The following is a 14,146-nucleotide window of genomic DNA, read 5'->3' as shown; positions in this document are numbered from 1 at the left end:
GTGGTGATACGCCAGGATGATTCTTGGAAAACTGTTTGAATCTTCCAATGCTACGCATGCTTTGTCTTGTGTATGTAGCAGCTCTCACTGAAGATTTGCAAATGGGGCGAAGCAGTTTTTTTCTGCTCCCTTTCCCCTTCGCAACATTCAGTCACACACCAATATAATTTTGCGAGCATCGCTACGCAATACTGGTTTCCTTCTAACCGTAGGCCTACCGGTAGGGGTTGTTGGTGACTCCCGAGGCGGGCCAGCAACTGCCTCTTCACTCATTTTGATAATGTTTAGCACAACTGCACAATAAAAACACGCAGAACAGTAAAGCGCAAAAACAATAACGAAGCAGACGACAATGGCTACCTTGTACAACACAGTCAGCTACGTAATGTTGGCAGCAGTCGAAACTGCGTGCCTACCGAAGCCTACCGACGTTTACCGACTTCTACCGACTCAGGAGTAGGGAGAGGTCTGCCATCTCAATGTTTACACACTGTACTTCACAGGTTATTTCTGTACGCACTCATTTTTAAAATTATCAGTGAAGCTGGGTGGATGACACCGAGGGTTTTGCTGAAGTGGGTGGCCCTTTGCCATTTTATACACACGTGTCCATGTCACACCCTCCACTGATCGTGCCACAGGAGACCACACGACAGAAAGGCTGAAAATCTGCAAGCACCCATTGCTGCTTTAATCGTGTTAAAATTTTGTTGAATGGTTGCGAATAGTCCCTACAGTAATGCAAACATTGCAGTTCTACTGCTCTCAAAATAGGTGTGATCACATTCAATTGGGATGCATCGCCGCCTCGATTTCAGTAAGGCATCTGACACTGTCACGCATTGCTGTTTAATTAAAAAAATACTAGCTTACAGAGTATCGGAGCAGACCTGTAATTGAATTCAAGACTTTCTTGCAGATAGAAATCAACACATCGCTCTTAACAGAAGAAAATCAACACATGTAAAGGTAATATACAGAGGGAAGTGTGACAGGACTTTTGCTGTTTACAATATATATAAATGATCTAATAGAAACCATCAGACACTCTTTAAGGCTATTTGCAGATGATGCAGTTGTCTATACCAAAGCAGCAATGCCAGAAGATAGTAAGAATTTGCAGAACGACCTGCAGAGTCCTGATGAATGGTGCGGACTCTGGCAGTTGACCCTGAACGTAAACAAATATTGCACATACATAGGAAAAGAAATCCACTACTCTACAGCTACACTATTGATGACAAACAGCCGGAGACAGCGTCTGCCGTAAAATATCTAAGAATGACTATCCAGAGCAACCTTAAGTGGAATGACCATACAAAACAGACAGTGGGAAAAGTAGACACCAGACTCAGAATCATCGGAAGAATTTTATGGAAATGTAACTCATCCTGATAGAAGTGGCTTATAAGGAGCTTGTTCGCCCAATTCTTGAGTGTTGTTCATTTGTCTGAGATCCATATCAGGTAGGACCGATAAAGGAAGTAGAGAAGATCCAACAAAGAGTGGCGCGTTTTGTCACGGGATCATTTAGCTGGCAAGAGAGCGTTATGGAGATGCTAAACAAACTCTACAGACAGACATTACAAGAGAGGTGTTGTGCATCACAGAGATATTTACTATTCAAATTTCGGAACAGCACTTTTCAGGAGGAGTCGGATGACGTATTACTTCTCCCCACATACATCTTGTGTATTGACGAGGAGAAAATTCTATACATTAGAGCCAATATAGAGGCTTACCAACAATCATTCTTCCCACGCACTATTTGTGAGTGGAACAGGATTGGAGGAATCAGATAGTGGTACCGAAAGTACCTTCGGCCACACACCATTAGATGACTTGCGGAGTATGATATAGATGTAGATGAAATTTTGAACTTCTGTGTCACAATGGGAGACCATTACGGGTTTTCAAAAAAGTGGTCCTTTAATTGTGTTGTGCAGTGTATTTTGGAAGATGAGGTTTGCTGATCGAAAGCTTAAACATTTAGCAGTCTTTTTCATGGGTCTGTCTATAGCTTAATGCCTCCTGCATGTGGTGAGTAGCAATACATCCTTTTTATGTTACTGTTATATCTTGTAATGGGACACCCTCCTCTAGCATTACCTTTTTTTTTTTTTTTTTTTTTTTTATAGAAGTAGCTGACACCAGGATTAATCTCAAATCTCGTATAGGTGAACATTATCTCGACTGTTTCACTGAAAGAATTTCATTTAATTTTGTATACAATGTATTATATTTCAGCCTAAAATATGCAAAAGGAGATTAATTTTTTAGTACTCTGTATGTACAAATAAAATTACCCTTCTTTTAAAAATATTTGAAATTGCGAAATACCCGGCATATTTAAAATTCCTATTATTAATTTGCAGAATATGACAATAATTATAAAATTTATTTCTGTACTCGTTTATAAAATAATGTTATAACTTGGTATTGATTCTTCTTTTGTCAAGAAAGTATGTAAACTCTTTTGCTTTGTAAACTCTTTGGAATACTGTGAGTACCACAGAATGTGAGTTGTAGTAGGCATGCCTCTGAGGGAAAGACACGTATTCTTCAATTTTGCACTGATAATGTAATTGATGGTTTTATGAAAATGGAGATTGTGAAGTCAGTGTGATATAGAAGAATGGGACAAAATAAAAGAAAATCATAGCAACAGAAATAATTTCATCAATTATTCCATTAACAGGAACACACAATGTTATAAAAATTACAGCCTCAAGAATGTACCCTAGACACAAGAAACTGAAGCCAACAACAACAACAACAACAAGAGAAAATGAAGATAAGTAAAAAGTTTTTCTTTCTGTATATATTACGCCTCTTGAAGCTTTTTAAACTAATTGAGACACTATGAAAAATTTAATGGTGATGTGTGGGAGGGTAAGATAACAACCTCTGAGGCAGAGTTTCATCAATCACACATCAGTCATGGAAATTTAAAATGGCCGACTTCACTGACGCACCACCTCACTACAGAAAAATTTTGGTTTTATGAGAGATCCATGAGAAGCTGTACGGACTGCCTCTGGTTGCTGTAAAGCACAGTCAATAATGTCATGCAAAACTGTATGCTTGCATAATGCGCTGCACACGTCTGGTCCGAGTCTAGGCCTGTCTCGGCACTACTCGAAACGTCTCAGATACTTCTCAGAAGTACTCGATACATAGCAACATTTCATTTAGTGCTGCAGTGGGGAATTTTTGGCCGGTACAGTTTTCTTCAGTTTGGCAGACTCATGGCGCCTGCACTCTTTATCCTTCACTATTTGTTCGTAGTACAAAGCAAATTCCAAAAGGAGGGGTTGTCCAGTAATATGCTGCCAGAAGCCTTTAAAAATGAATGGGAATTGCATAAGAGAAGTATGAGAATTTTCAGTGTCTATTATGCAGTCGCATAATTGGTGGGTACTGCAGATTTGCTATGGGACACAATTAAAACACTGTGCAGAATGAATTTAAAGCTTTAGCTGTCAATGAAATAGCAAAAAATTACCATGATCAACAGACAATTCATAAGGAATCGCTGTTCTGTAAATCTAGACCCACTGTGGGCTAAATTTGCAGGCAAGGTGCACATCATGAAACTGCTGGTAGGAATTGTAAATTATGTTAAGTGTCACTGTCAGCTGCAACAGTTTTTGACTGAACTGGATGAAGTGTATGGAGAATTTATATACTACTGCAAAGAACACTGGAAGTCAACAGGCATGCTTTGAATGATTTTTCAGTTTGAAATTCACAGTCGTTGAACTTCTGAAGGAGAAAAGAAAGCTGGGACAAAAATTCAAACACCCAGAATGAATAGCAGATATGTTTTAAAAATGGAACTGAATGCAAACTGGCCACAGTACAATGCTGCAAGATGAGAAACAATATATTTCTGATTTGATGTGGATACATTTTGAAAAGAAAATCACATTGTGGAAGGGGGGGAGTAAAAATCACTGTTCATTTCCCTTAGCACAGTGGCGCGTAAACGAAAACACAAATTTCAAAGCATTAATTCAGTTGCTAAAAGACTTACAAGGATAGTTTTCTAAACTTTTGAGGACACTGCCAATCTTACATCTATTTTTGAGCTTTTTTCAAGGCCATTTCTTGTTTCAGTTGAAAGTGCTCCTGTGCATGGGCCGATAGAAAAGATCGATCTGCAATGTATTTCCTGTTTAAAAGACAATTTCTTTTAAGTTAAAGCTATTGTTTTACTCATGAAGAATTTCCGTAACGACATGGGAAATGTGATACAATATTTTGATCAGCGTATGTGTACGAAAGGCTTTCTTCGATTATGAAACTGAATAGGTCACTATCACACGGCAACACGAGTGATGAAACTGTCGACAGCAAGTACCAGATAAAGATTTTATCACCCCTACGTCTTACCAAAAATAGTAATACACAAAATTGTTTTGTTTGTGATCTATGTTGTTCTCCTTCATCATAACAATACGTGCTTTAGTCACAACCATTATCAGTCATAGAGCGTCTCAAAAGTATTTCTTCTCTGTGAATGCATGGTGTTTAAATGGCAATTTAGTTATCCAAGGAATCCTAAACCTCCTGCAGCAGCTTAGTATGATATTTCTCAACAACAGAAAATATAAGTCTTGCTGACAGTATGGAGATTTGAACCATTTTCCTGAACCATTTTCCTCCCGAATATGGGTCCAGTGTGCTAATCACTGCATCACCTCACTCATTCGGCTACTGTAAAACACATTTGATCATAATGTGGTCTGACAACCCAAAAGGATTTTACCTTCAAACATTTCCAGTTTGCGTAACATTATGGGAAATAGAAGCATCAGTAAATCCCATCCGAATTTCTTAAAGAATCAAACTCCCGTGTATAAAATGACATACCTCCCAAACTGTGGTGTACACATAATTTTCCAGGTACATTCACTGGTATATATGAATATTGTCTGCATGACTGATGGTTAAGATTATCGTGTCATCAGCTCCTCCACATCATGAGAGAAACATGTCAATTAAGGTGGTTGTTGTTGTTGTTGTTGTTGTGGTCTTCAGTCCTGAGACTGGTTTGGTGCAGCTTTCCACGCTATTCTATCCTGTGCAAGCCTCTTCATCTCCCAGTCCCTACTGCAGCCTACATCCTTCTGAATCTGCTTGGCGTATTCATCTCTTGGTCTCCCTCTATGATTTTTACCCTCCACACTGCCCTCCAATACTAAATTGGTGATCCCTTGATGCCTCAGAACATGTCCTACCAACCGATCCCTTCTTCTGGTCAAGTTGTGCCACAAACTTCGCTTCTCCCCAGTCCTATTCAATACTTCCTCTACCCATTTAATCTTCAACATTCTTCTGTAGCACCACATTTCAAAAGCTTCTATTCTCTTCTTGTCCAAACTATTTATCGTCCATGTTTCACTTCCATACATGGCTACACTCCATACAAATACTTTCAGAAACGACTTCCTGACACTTAAATCTATACTCGATGTTAACAAATTTCTCTTCTTTTCTCTTCTTCAGAAACGCTTTTCCTTGCCATTGCCAGTCTACATTTTATATCCTCTCTACTTCGACCATTATCAGTTATTTTGCTCCCCAAATAGCAAAACTCCTTTACTGCTTTAAGTGTCTCATTTCCTAATCTAATTCCATCAGCATCACCCGACTTAATTCGACTACATTCCATTGTCCTCGTTTTGCTTTCGTTCATGTTCATCTTATACCCTCCTTTCAAGACATTGTCCATTCCGTTCAACTGCTCTTCCAAATCCTTTGCTGTCTCTGACAGAATTACAATGTCACCGGCGAACCTCAAAGTTTTTATTTCTTCTCTGTGGATTTTAATACCTACTCCAAATTTTTCTTTTGTTTCCTTTACAGCTTCCTCAATATACAGATTGAACAACATCGGGGACAGGCTACAACCCTGTCTTACTCCCTTCCCAACCACTGCTTCCCTTTCGTGCCCCTTGACTCTGGTAACTGCCATGTGGTTTCTGTACAAATTGTAAATAGCTGTTTGCTCCCTGTATTTTACCCCTGCCACCTTTATAATTTGAAAGAGAGTATTCCAGTCAACATTGTCAAAAGCTTTCTCTAACTGCACAAATGCTAGAAATGTAGGTTTGCCTTTACTTAATCTTTCTTCTAAGATAAGGCGTAAGGTCAGTATTGCCTCATGTGTTCCAACATTTCTACACAATCCAAACTGATATTCCCTGAGATTGGCTTCCACCAGTTTTTGCATTCGTCTGTAAAGCATTTGCATTAGTATTTTGCAGCGTGACTTATTAAACTGATAGCGCGGTAATTTTCACATCTGTCAACGCCTGCTTTCTTTGGGATTGGAATTATTATGTTCTTCTTGAAGTCTGAGGGTATTTCGCCTGTCTCATACATATTGCTCACCTGATGGTAGAGTTTTGTCAGGACTGGCTCTCTCAAGGCCGCCAATAGTTCTAATGGAATGTTGTCTACTCCCGCGGCCTTGTTCGACTCAGGTCTTTCAGTGCTCTGTCAAACTTCATGCAGTATTGTATCTCCCATTTCATCTTCATCTACATCCTCTTCCATTTCCATAATATTGTTCTCAAGTACATTGCCCTTGTATAGACCCTCTATGTACTCCTTCCACCTTTCTGCCTTTCCTTCTTTGCTTAGGACTGGGTTTCCATCTGAGCTCTTGATATTCATACAAGTGGTTCTCTTATCTCCAAAGGTGTCTCTAATTTTCCTGTAGGCAGTATCTATCTTACCCCTAGTGACATAAGCCTCTACATCCTTACATTTGTCCTCTAGCCATCCCTGCTTTGCCATTTTGCACTTCCTATTGATCTCATTTTTGAGACATTTTTATTCCTTTTTGCCTGCTTCATTTACTGCATTTTTATATTTTCTCCTTTCATCAATTAAATTCAATATTTCTTCTGTTACTCAAGGATTTCTACTAGCCATCATCTTTTTACCTACTTGATACTCTGCCGCCTTCACTATTTCATTCCTCAAAGCTACCAATTTTTCTTCTACTGTATTTCTTTCCCCCATTCCTGTCAATTGTTCCTTTATGCTCTCCCTGAAACTCTGTACAACCCTCTGGTTCTTTCAGTTTATCCAGTTTATCCAGGTCCCATCTCAATTAAGGTAAAAAGCAAAAACAATGGGCACTAGGATGCTCAAACTATATAAGCAAGTCAAAGAGTTTAAAAAGGTGTGACGGTAGTTGTACTACAATATGTATAAGAAAAAGAGATAAACAAGGCAGCATCTGGCACAAATGGGGCTAAAAGCACAAGAAGGTGAGAGGGGAAGAAAGGAACCTGTGGTTGCTTGGTGGGTACCTGCCACACGGGGAGGCTCTTGCCATCACTACCACCCCTAACAATGGATGAGGACGAGTATTACAGGTTAGAGTAAAACCTGCCCTCCCCCGTGTCCGGCCATCCTGATTTAGGTTTTCTGTGATTTTCCTAACTCACTCCAGGCAAATGCCGGGATGGTTCCTTCGAAAGGGCATGGCCGACTTCCTTTCCTAATCCAATGAGACCGATGGTCTCGCTGTCTGGTCTCCTCCCCCAAAACAACCCAACCCCAACAGCAAGGTCATCGGTCTCATTGGGTTAGGGAAGGACAGGGAAGGAAGTCGGCCGTGCCCTTTCAAAGGAACCATCCTGGCATTTGCCTGGAGCGATTTAGGGAAATCACGGAAAACGTAAATCAGGATGGCTAGACGCGGGATTGAACCGTCGGCCTCCCGAATGAGAGTCCAGTGTTTAACCACTTCGTCACCTCGCTCGGTTTGCAGTGAATGAAGAGGGTGTGGTTCCAGGCAGTTGACACACTGAGTAGGTCGGTCACAAGGGATGTCCTCGTGGGATGCCCGTTCACAGCGCTACAGATAGCCTAATTACAACAGTGGGAGAACGTGTGTCCGATCCTTTGGCACCTAAAACATCCCATCGGAGGAGGAAAGTAAGGCCTATAAACCATGACCCTAACCTTCTCTGGCAAAATGTTGGTGTCAAAAGCGAGGATAAAAGCTGAATTATCCATACTATTATCCTTGGGACCACTCTGTAGACAGCGAATAAAATGGACTCCATTCCGCACCAGATTAGTATGCAGCTCTTCATCAGTTCGAAGTGTTCGGTCCAAATGGAAGATAACACGTTGAATTCTACTGAGCTTGTTATGAGGAGAAATGGTGACTGGTGTGTCAGTTTACTTGACACAAGTCTGAAGTGCCCGTGATTGGTTGGCGTGTAATGATTCATTGACAAAGAGCCGCACGAAAAACACTGGCTTCATTGAAGCGAAAGAGCTGCCATCGGCGCGGGAACAAACCGAGAACTTGGCAAACTGTCCACTTCCATCTCTCCTTGTGTGGCTCTCATCTTGAGGCACGGTCAACGACTGGTATGCCGTAGTAAATTTCTACCTTAAAATCACTGTTCCTGAATGATGAGGCGGCCGTGTCGGCACGGCCACCATTAATTTGATCAGTTTCATTGCAATGCCACTGATCGGAGGCTTTCCCACTGGGCACAACACCGCCAAGGCAAAGGCCACCTGGCACTGTAACCGCTGCCCAAAGTGCCGTTACCCCGAAATGCCAGGTACCTACTCCTTGGCTGACACGCGGAGGTCACAGCTCGGGTATCGGCAGTATGATCCCTGCACTGTCAGGGTGCTACCACTGAGAGGGTACATGACAACCCGACCATGAATGACAGGCTACCACACTGGATTTTGGGTGCAGAGGTAAATCCACTTGACTGCTGGGCACAAAAGGTAACAGTGCACTGAGGACAGGTAGCGCACCACAGTATTGAGTCCTTCCCCAAATGGCCCTCACTTTCATAAAATTTGGAAAGTGGAGGGCAAATGTAAAATTGGGGACCATAATTTAAAAAGCCACGAAATGTTACGGTAAAAGCATTTTAAAAAAATGAAAAGAGCAAAAACATTTGAATGTCGGAAAACAGTCACAAGATCAAGGTAAAAAACCTGACCCAATAAGAAGATAGTCCTATTTGTCACCTCTTATGACATGTAAGGAAGGGCCGCAGGGCAATCCTCGCCCCCGACACCGTAGGGGGTAAATACTGTCTGCAAAATGTGTTGTGAATATAGTAGCAAAGGACTAATAAATTAAACTTTTATGCCTGATGCCGAACTATCAGTTTAATAAGTCACGGCTGCAAAATACTAACGCGAATTCTTTACAGACGAATGGAAAAACTGTTAGAAGCTGACTTCGGGGAAGATCAGTTTGGATTCCGTAGAAATATCGGAACACGTGAAGCAATATTGACCTTACGACTTATCTTGGAAGCTAGATTGAGGAACGGCAAACCTACTTTTCTAACATTTGTAGACTTAGAAAAAGCTTTTGACAATGTTGACTGGAATACTCTCTTTCAAATTCTGAAGGTGGCAGGAATAAAATAAAGGGAGCAAAAAGCTATTTACAATTTGTACAGAAACCAGATGGCAGTTATAAGAGTCGAGGGACATGAAAGGGAGCTGTGGTTGAGAAGGGAGTGAGACAGGGTTGTAGTCTCTCCCCGATGTTATTCAATCTGTGTATTGAGCAAGCAGCAAAGGAAACAAAAGAAAAACTTGGAGTAGGTATTAAAATCCATGGAGAAGAAATAAAAACTTCGAGGTTTGCCGATGACATTGTAATTCTGTCAGAGACAGCAAAGGACTTGGAAGAGCAGCTGAACGGAACGGACGTGTCTTGAAAGGAGGATAGAAGATGAACATCAACAAAAGCAAAACATCGAGTATAGATTTAAGTGTCAGGAAGTCATTTCTGAAAGTATTTGTATGGAGTGTAGCCATGTATGGATGTGAAACATGGACGATAAATAGCTTGGACAAGAAGAGAATAGAAGCTTTCGAAATGTGGTGCTACAGAAGAATGCTGAAGATTAGATGGGTAGATCACATAACTAATGAGGAAGTATTGAATAGGATTGGGGAGAAGAGAAGTTTGTGGCACAACTTGACTAGAAGAAGGGATAGGTTGGTAGGGCATGTTCTGAGGCATCAAGGGATCACCAATTTAGTATTGGAGGGCAGCGTGGAGGGTAAAAATCGTAGAGGGAGACCAAGAGATGAGTACACTAAGCAGATTCAGAAGGATGTAGGTTGCAGTACGTACTGGGAGATGAAGAAGCTTGCACAGGATAGAGTAGCATAGAGAGCTGCATCAAACCAGTCTCAGGACTGAAGACCACAACAACAACATGCCTGATGCTGCAGTTCAACTGCACAAACGGAAAAAGTGTTGTGAGAGGTGAAATGTTTTCCTTTCATTGTCTCGTAGACATTGTCAGCAAGAAAAACGTTCGAGGTGGTTCGAAATTATCTGTAAATTTTGTTGGACGTTGCCAAGTGCTTGCATTCTGAAACACTGGATGAATGGAGTCCGTGTATTTGTGCACCGTTGGTTATGTTGCCTCAAGACAAACACACAGGTTCTAACTGTAATACTTGTCTCATTGTCTCAAAGTTTTATAAGATTATACCTGTTAATGAGCAGATAGTGACAGCACTTTAAATTTTTAAACATAGTCAACAATTCTGCAAACTACTGAAAATAAAATTTTCATTGCCCCTAGAAGCTAGTAGATGGCAACCTGCAACTACAAGTGTGCACCAGCAACCGCAAACCAGCTTTGGAGTTCAGTAATATAGATTTCAGTCACAGTATGCGAAGTGCTCAATTTTTCCCCACTGCCTTTCTCAAAATCAAAAACCACTTCGCATGCCCCAACACACTTCTCAGCATGATGAGAATGTGTCCACCATCTCTGGATTCCAGGATCTATGGGTTCACAAGAATGAACTGTGTCGCCTAAAATGTTCTCACTATTTCTTGTGATGTAAACAACGATTTTCCTGTTTAATTTCTGGGCTTGCTCATCATTCCACCGCAGCACACACTTTGCAAAAATTCCACAAAAACCACCAACTTTCATACTTCCCTCTTCACACAGTCCTTCAAATACAGGGTTATAGAAAACTATGGTGCAAAGGCAAAACTGATTTATGCTTTGTGAAATAGCATATGACACACACAATGGTATACTCCTAACAAATACCCAGTAAATACATGGGAACAATTGGCTAGTATTCTGCCAATTCCTGAGGCACACAAAAGACAAGTGTCCAAGATTCGAGTTCCAGTCTGATGTGTATATTTATCTCATAATAAAAAATTTTGTCGCAAGTACGATCGAGGTCTGAAAGTAACACAGCTGCATGTTTTGTGCCCACAGGTGCTGTTTACATTCCCACCACCAGAAGCAACACCGGCAGTCATTTACAAAAAGCAGATCTTCCAACACAAGGTATTATTTGTTCAAAGTTATCTGCACTGTCAGGTGACCCATAATAGCGTGCATGAAGAGACACTGTAGATTGCAACTTAGCAAGTATCTGTGATTAGGGCAGCGACTCACTCTGGATCACAGCCACCAGACACCTGGAAAGAGGTGGACAATATCCTAGCTGAGCACACTCGCACTGAAAAGTAGGTCGACAGTGTGGGTCCAGCACAAGTTAAATATCTCTGAAATGACATTGCACCGGATCCTCTGAAACCGTACATCCCACGATCCAAAATGGCAGCCAGGGGAGACCGACCTACCGCCTACCCTGAGGTGTGGATCCCTCTGTGACGGCAAAATTACTACCAGTTCAGTGATCGGCAATTTGGTGACACCTCTATGGAGCATGAGCGTCCAAAAGACAGACAGCCACTGTACCTGGATGCACACCACGAGACGGGTAGCTCGAAACCGAATGCACAACGAGGAGGGATGCAAACCACAAGGACTTTTGTTAATGCAATGGAGTGTACTGTGATTTGAAATTTCTCCATTTTGTGAATTATATGTTGCCGTAAGTTTGCTCAGGAGTGTACTGACAGACAAGTGGCTTTATGTGAAATGCAGCTTCAATTTTAGTTCACTTCTAATGCTGTCGAACACTCTGTGAATTGCTGGGTTCTTCAGTGACTGGTTGTTATGAAGTACTCCGAGTCTGACACATGCTCGTGCACGGAGTAATTACTTCACAATTTCTCATCTCCTGTTGACGACAGGTTTATCCGGGAAAGAGTTTCAGTGTCAATAAATATAACAGCATCAACTGAGAAAGTCTGCATAGATCTCGTGCAGTGGCTATCGTGTGCAGCAAAGAGTAAGTAAGGTCTACTGATTTAGCACCCTGTTTCTATAACCCTGTAAATGCCAGAACAGCGCAAAAGTGAAACACAGAGTGGAGCAGAGAGCAGGCACTTTATTCAGGGACAGTGTGGATGGGGTGGGTGCAGGCGGCCCTCACGCCAACAGCCGCAGCAGCCTGGCGAGCGACGTGCCCGGCCGCCGCCTTCTTACCGTCCCGTCTGCCACCGCAGCCTCCGGCGCCGTCACCTCTGCAGCGGTTGCAGCTGCCGCCGCCGCCTCCGCCTCCAGCTCCTGCGTATACGGCCGCACGCGCAGGTAGCGCGTGTACGGGCTGACGAAGCGCACCTGCTTTACGCGCGCCGGCAGTTCCTCCTCCGCTTCCTACCACAAGGACAGAAGACGATCGGGCGCAGTCAGTCCGGCACTCGGCAGACAGATTATATTAATTGCAGTGTACACAGACATAAAAAAAAAAAAAAAAAAAAAAAAAAAAAAAAAAAAAAAAAAAAAAAACCATGCTCTGTAGAATGAGAAATAGTACTGTGTGATGCACCCTCTGCCATTCAGTTCACAGGATGTAGGTTTAGTTGAAGAAGAGGCACAACTGTGACATGTGGCCACTGTCGGAACTTCATCAAAGCACCTATAACTGACTTTCCAGGAGCGGAGACGTAGTGTTGTATTTTAGTGTGCTGACTGGTAGACGTGTGACGTACTGGGACGTAACTGTGAGATTATACGCTTACTCAAACTTCAAAAAATATGCAGTTAAAATAGTAATGTATTAGCATTGTATATTCACTGATTATTATATAATTTAATAAATGCTAAATTACATCTTAGGAAAGAGGGAATTATTCTCAGAGAAAATTTATTTCATAAGTAATACACAAATGAAGGGAAGTGTCACTCAGTTAAACTTTTATAACATAAATGTTTTAAATAAATTTGCAGATGGAGAGTAATAATTAATTTGACAAAATTTAATTGAAGAGTTGCATAGTGTGAGGCAGCTACTCCAGTTTTTATGCTCCAATCGTACAAATGTTTGAATGCAATGTAATTGACTAATACAAGAAATCTTTTATATTGAATTAATTTTTTCAGATAATTATTTTTGAATAGCTTGTTAAGTCTGAGTTTCATTGATGTGGAACAGTCAATAACAATAGAATGATTGACAATAACTGACAGTTACGGTAAGCAAAATTTCACTTATTATCTTCTCGGCCCTGGGGAGAGCCAGCTGTAATTTTGGTAATACTTTGATATACTACATCGTCTTTTTAAGTGTCAAAAGATTACTTTTTAATTCTTGATCTGTGTTAATGGCACTATGTGTGCTGTATCTAATTTTCAGTTTTGAAGTGGATTATTTTCTGAAATTTTTGTTTCATATTAAGCGTACTTTCTGTCAGTACTTATAACCATAATATTACTGCATTCGGCCTTCGCTAGAGGAAACATATAGTGATGTTACTGTTACTGCGTAACTCTAGCTGTATCGTCCTTCCTTCCCTCCACAACAATTATATACCAAGCAATGATAAGCTGAGCAAAGCATCCTCACTTCCAGGTGCATTAATATTGTGGTGGACTAATAGGTTATAGAAATACAGAATAAATTTTGAGTGCGAAAATAGGTATTTAGGTGGGTGTATCGTTTAGTTCTATTGGATTCTTTTACGACCAAATATTAAGTGTGAAGAAACAGATAATCTCGGTTGCAGTGTTGTAATTATTATTTATTCACCAGTGACATGTTTCGTCTAATTCAGGCATCTTCAGATTGGCTAACATTAGATGGCATTAGACACATGATATACTAACAAGGGAACCTCCCCATTGCACCCCCCTCAGATTTAGTTATAAGTTGGCACAGTGGATAGGCCTTGAAAAACTGAACACAGATAAATCGAGAAAACAGGAAGAAATTGTGTGGAACTATGAAGAAAGTA

General features: G+C 41.1%; 1 protein-coding gene across 2 annotated transcripts in view; it reads right to left on the bottom strand.

Moving 5' to 3' along the window:
- The window catches only part of LOC126295076 (exosome component 10-like), a 186,999-nt gene that overhangs the window by 63,991 nt on the left and 108,862 nt on the right, over positions 1-14,146 (bottom strand). For both annotated transcript variants that reach the window (XM_049987321.1, XM_049987322.1), the window contains exon 13: positions 12,399-12,569. In XM_049987321.1, coding sequence (XP_049843278.1) covers positions 12,399-12,569 — 171 coding nt within the window. The remainder of the gene's footprint in view (positions 1-12,398; positions 12,570-14,146) is intronic.

This window comes from Schistocerca gregaria, chromosome 11, assembly GCF_023897955.1.
Source record: "Schistocerca gregaria isolate iqSchGreg1 chromosome 11, iqSchGreg1.2, whole genome shotgun sequence".
NCBI lineage: Eukaryota > Metazoa > Arthropoda > Insecta > Orthoptera > Acrididae > Schistocerca > Schistocerca gregaria.
Note: the sequence above shows the minus strand (reverse complement) of the source record. Positions and strands in the feature narration are given on the sequence as shown.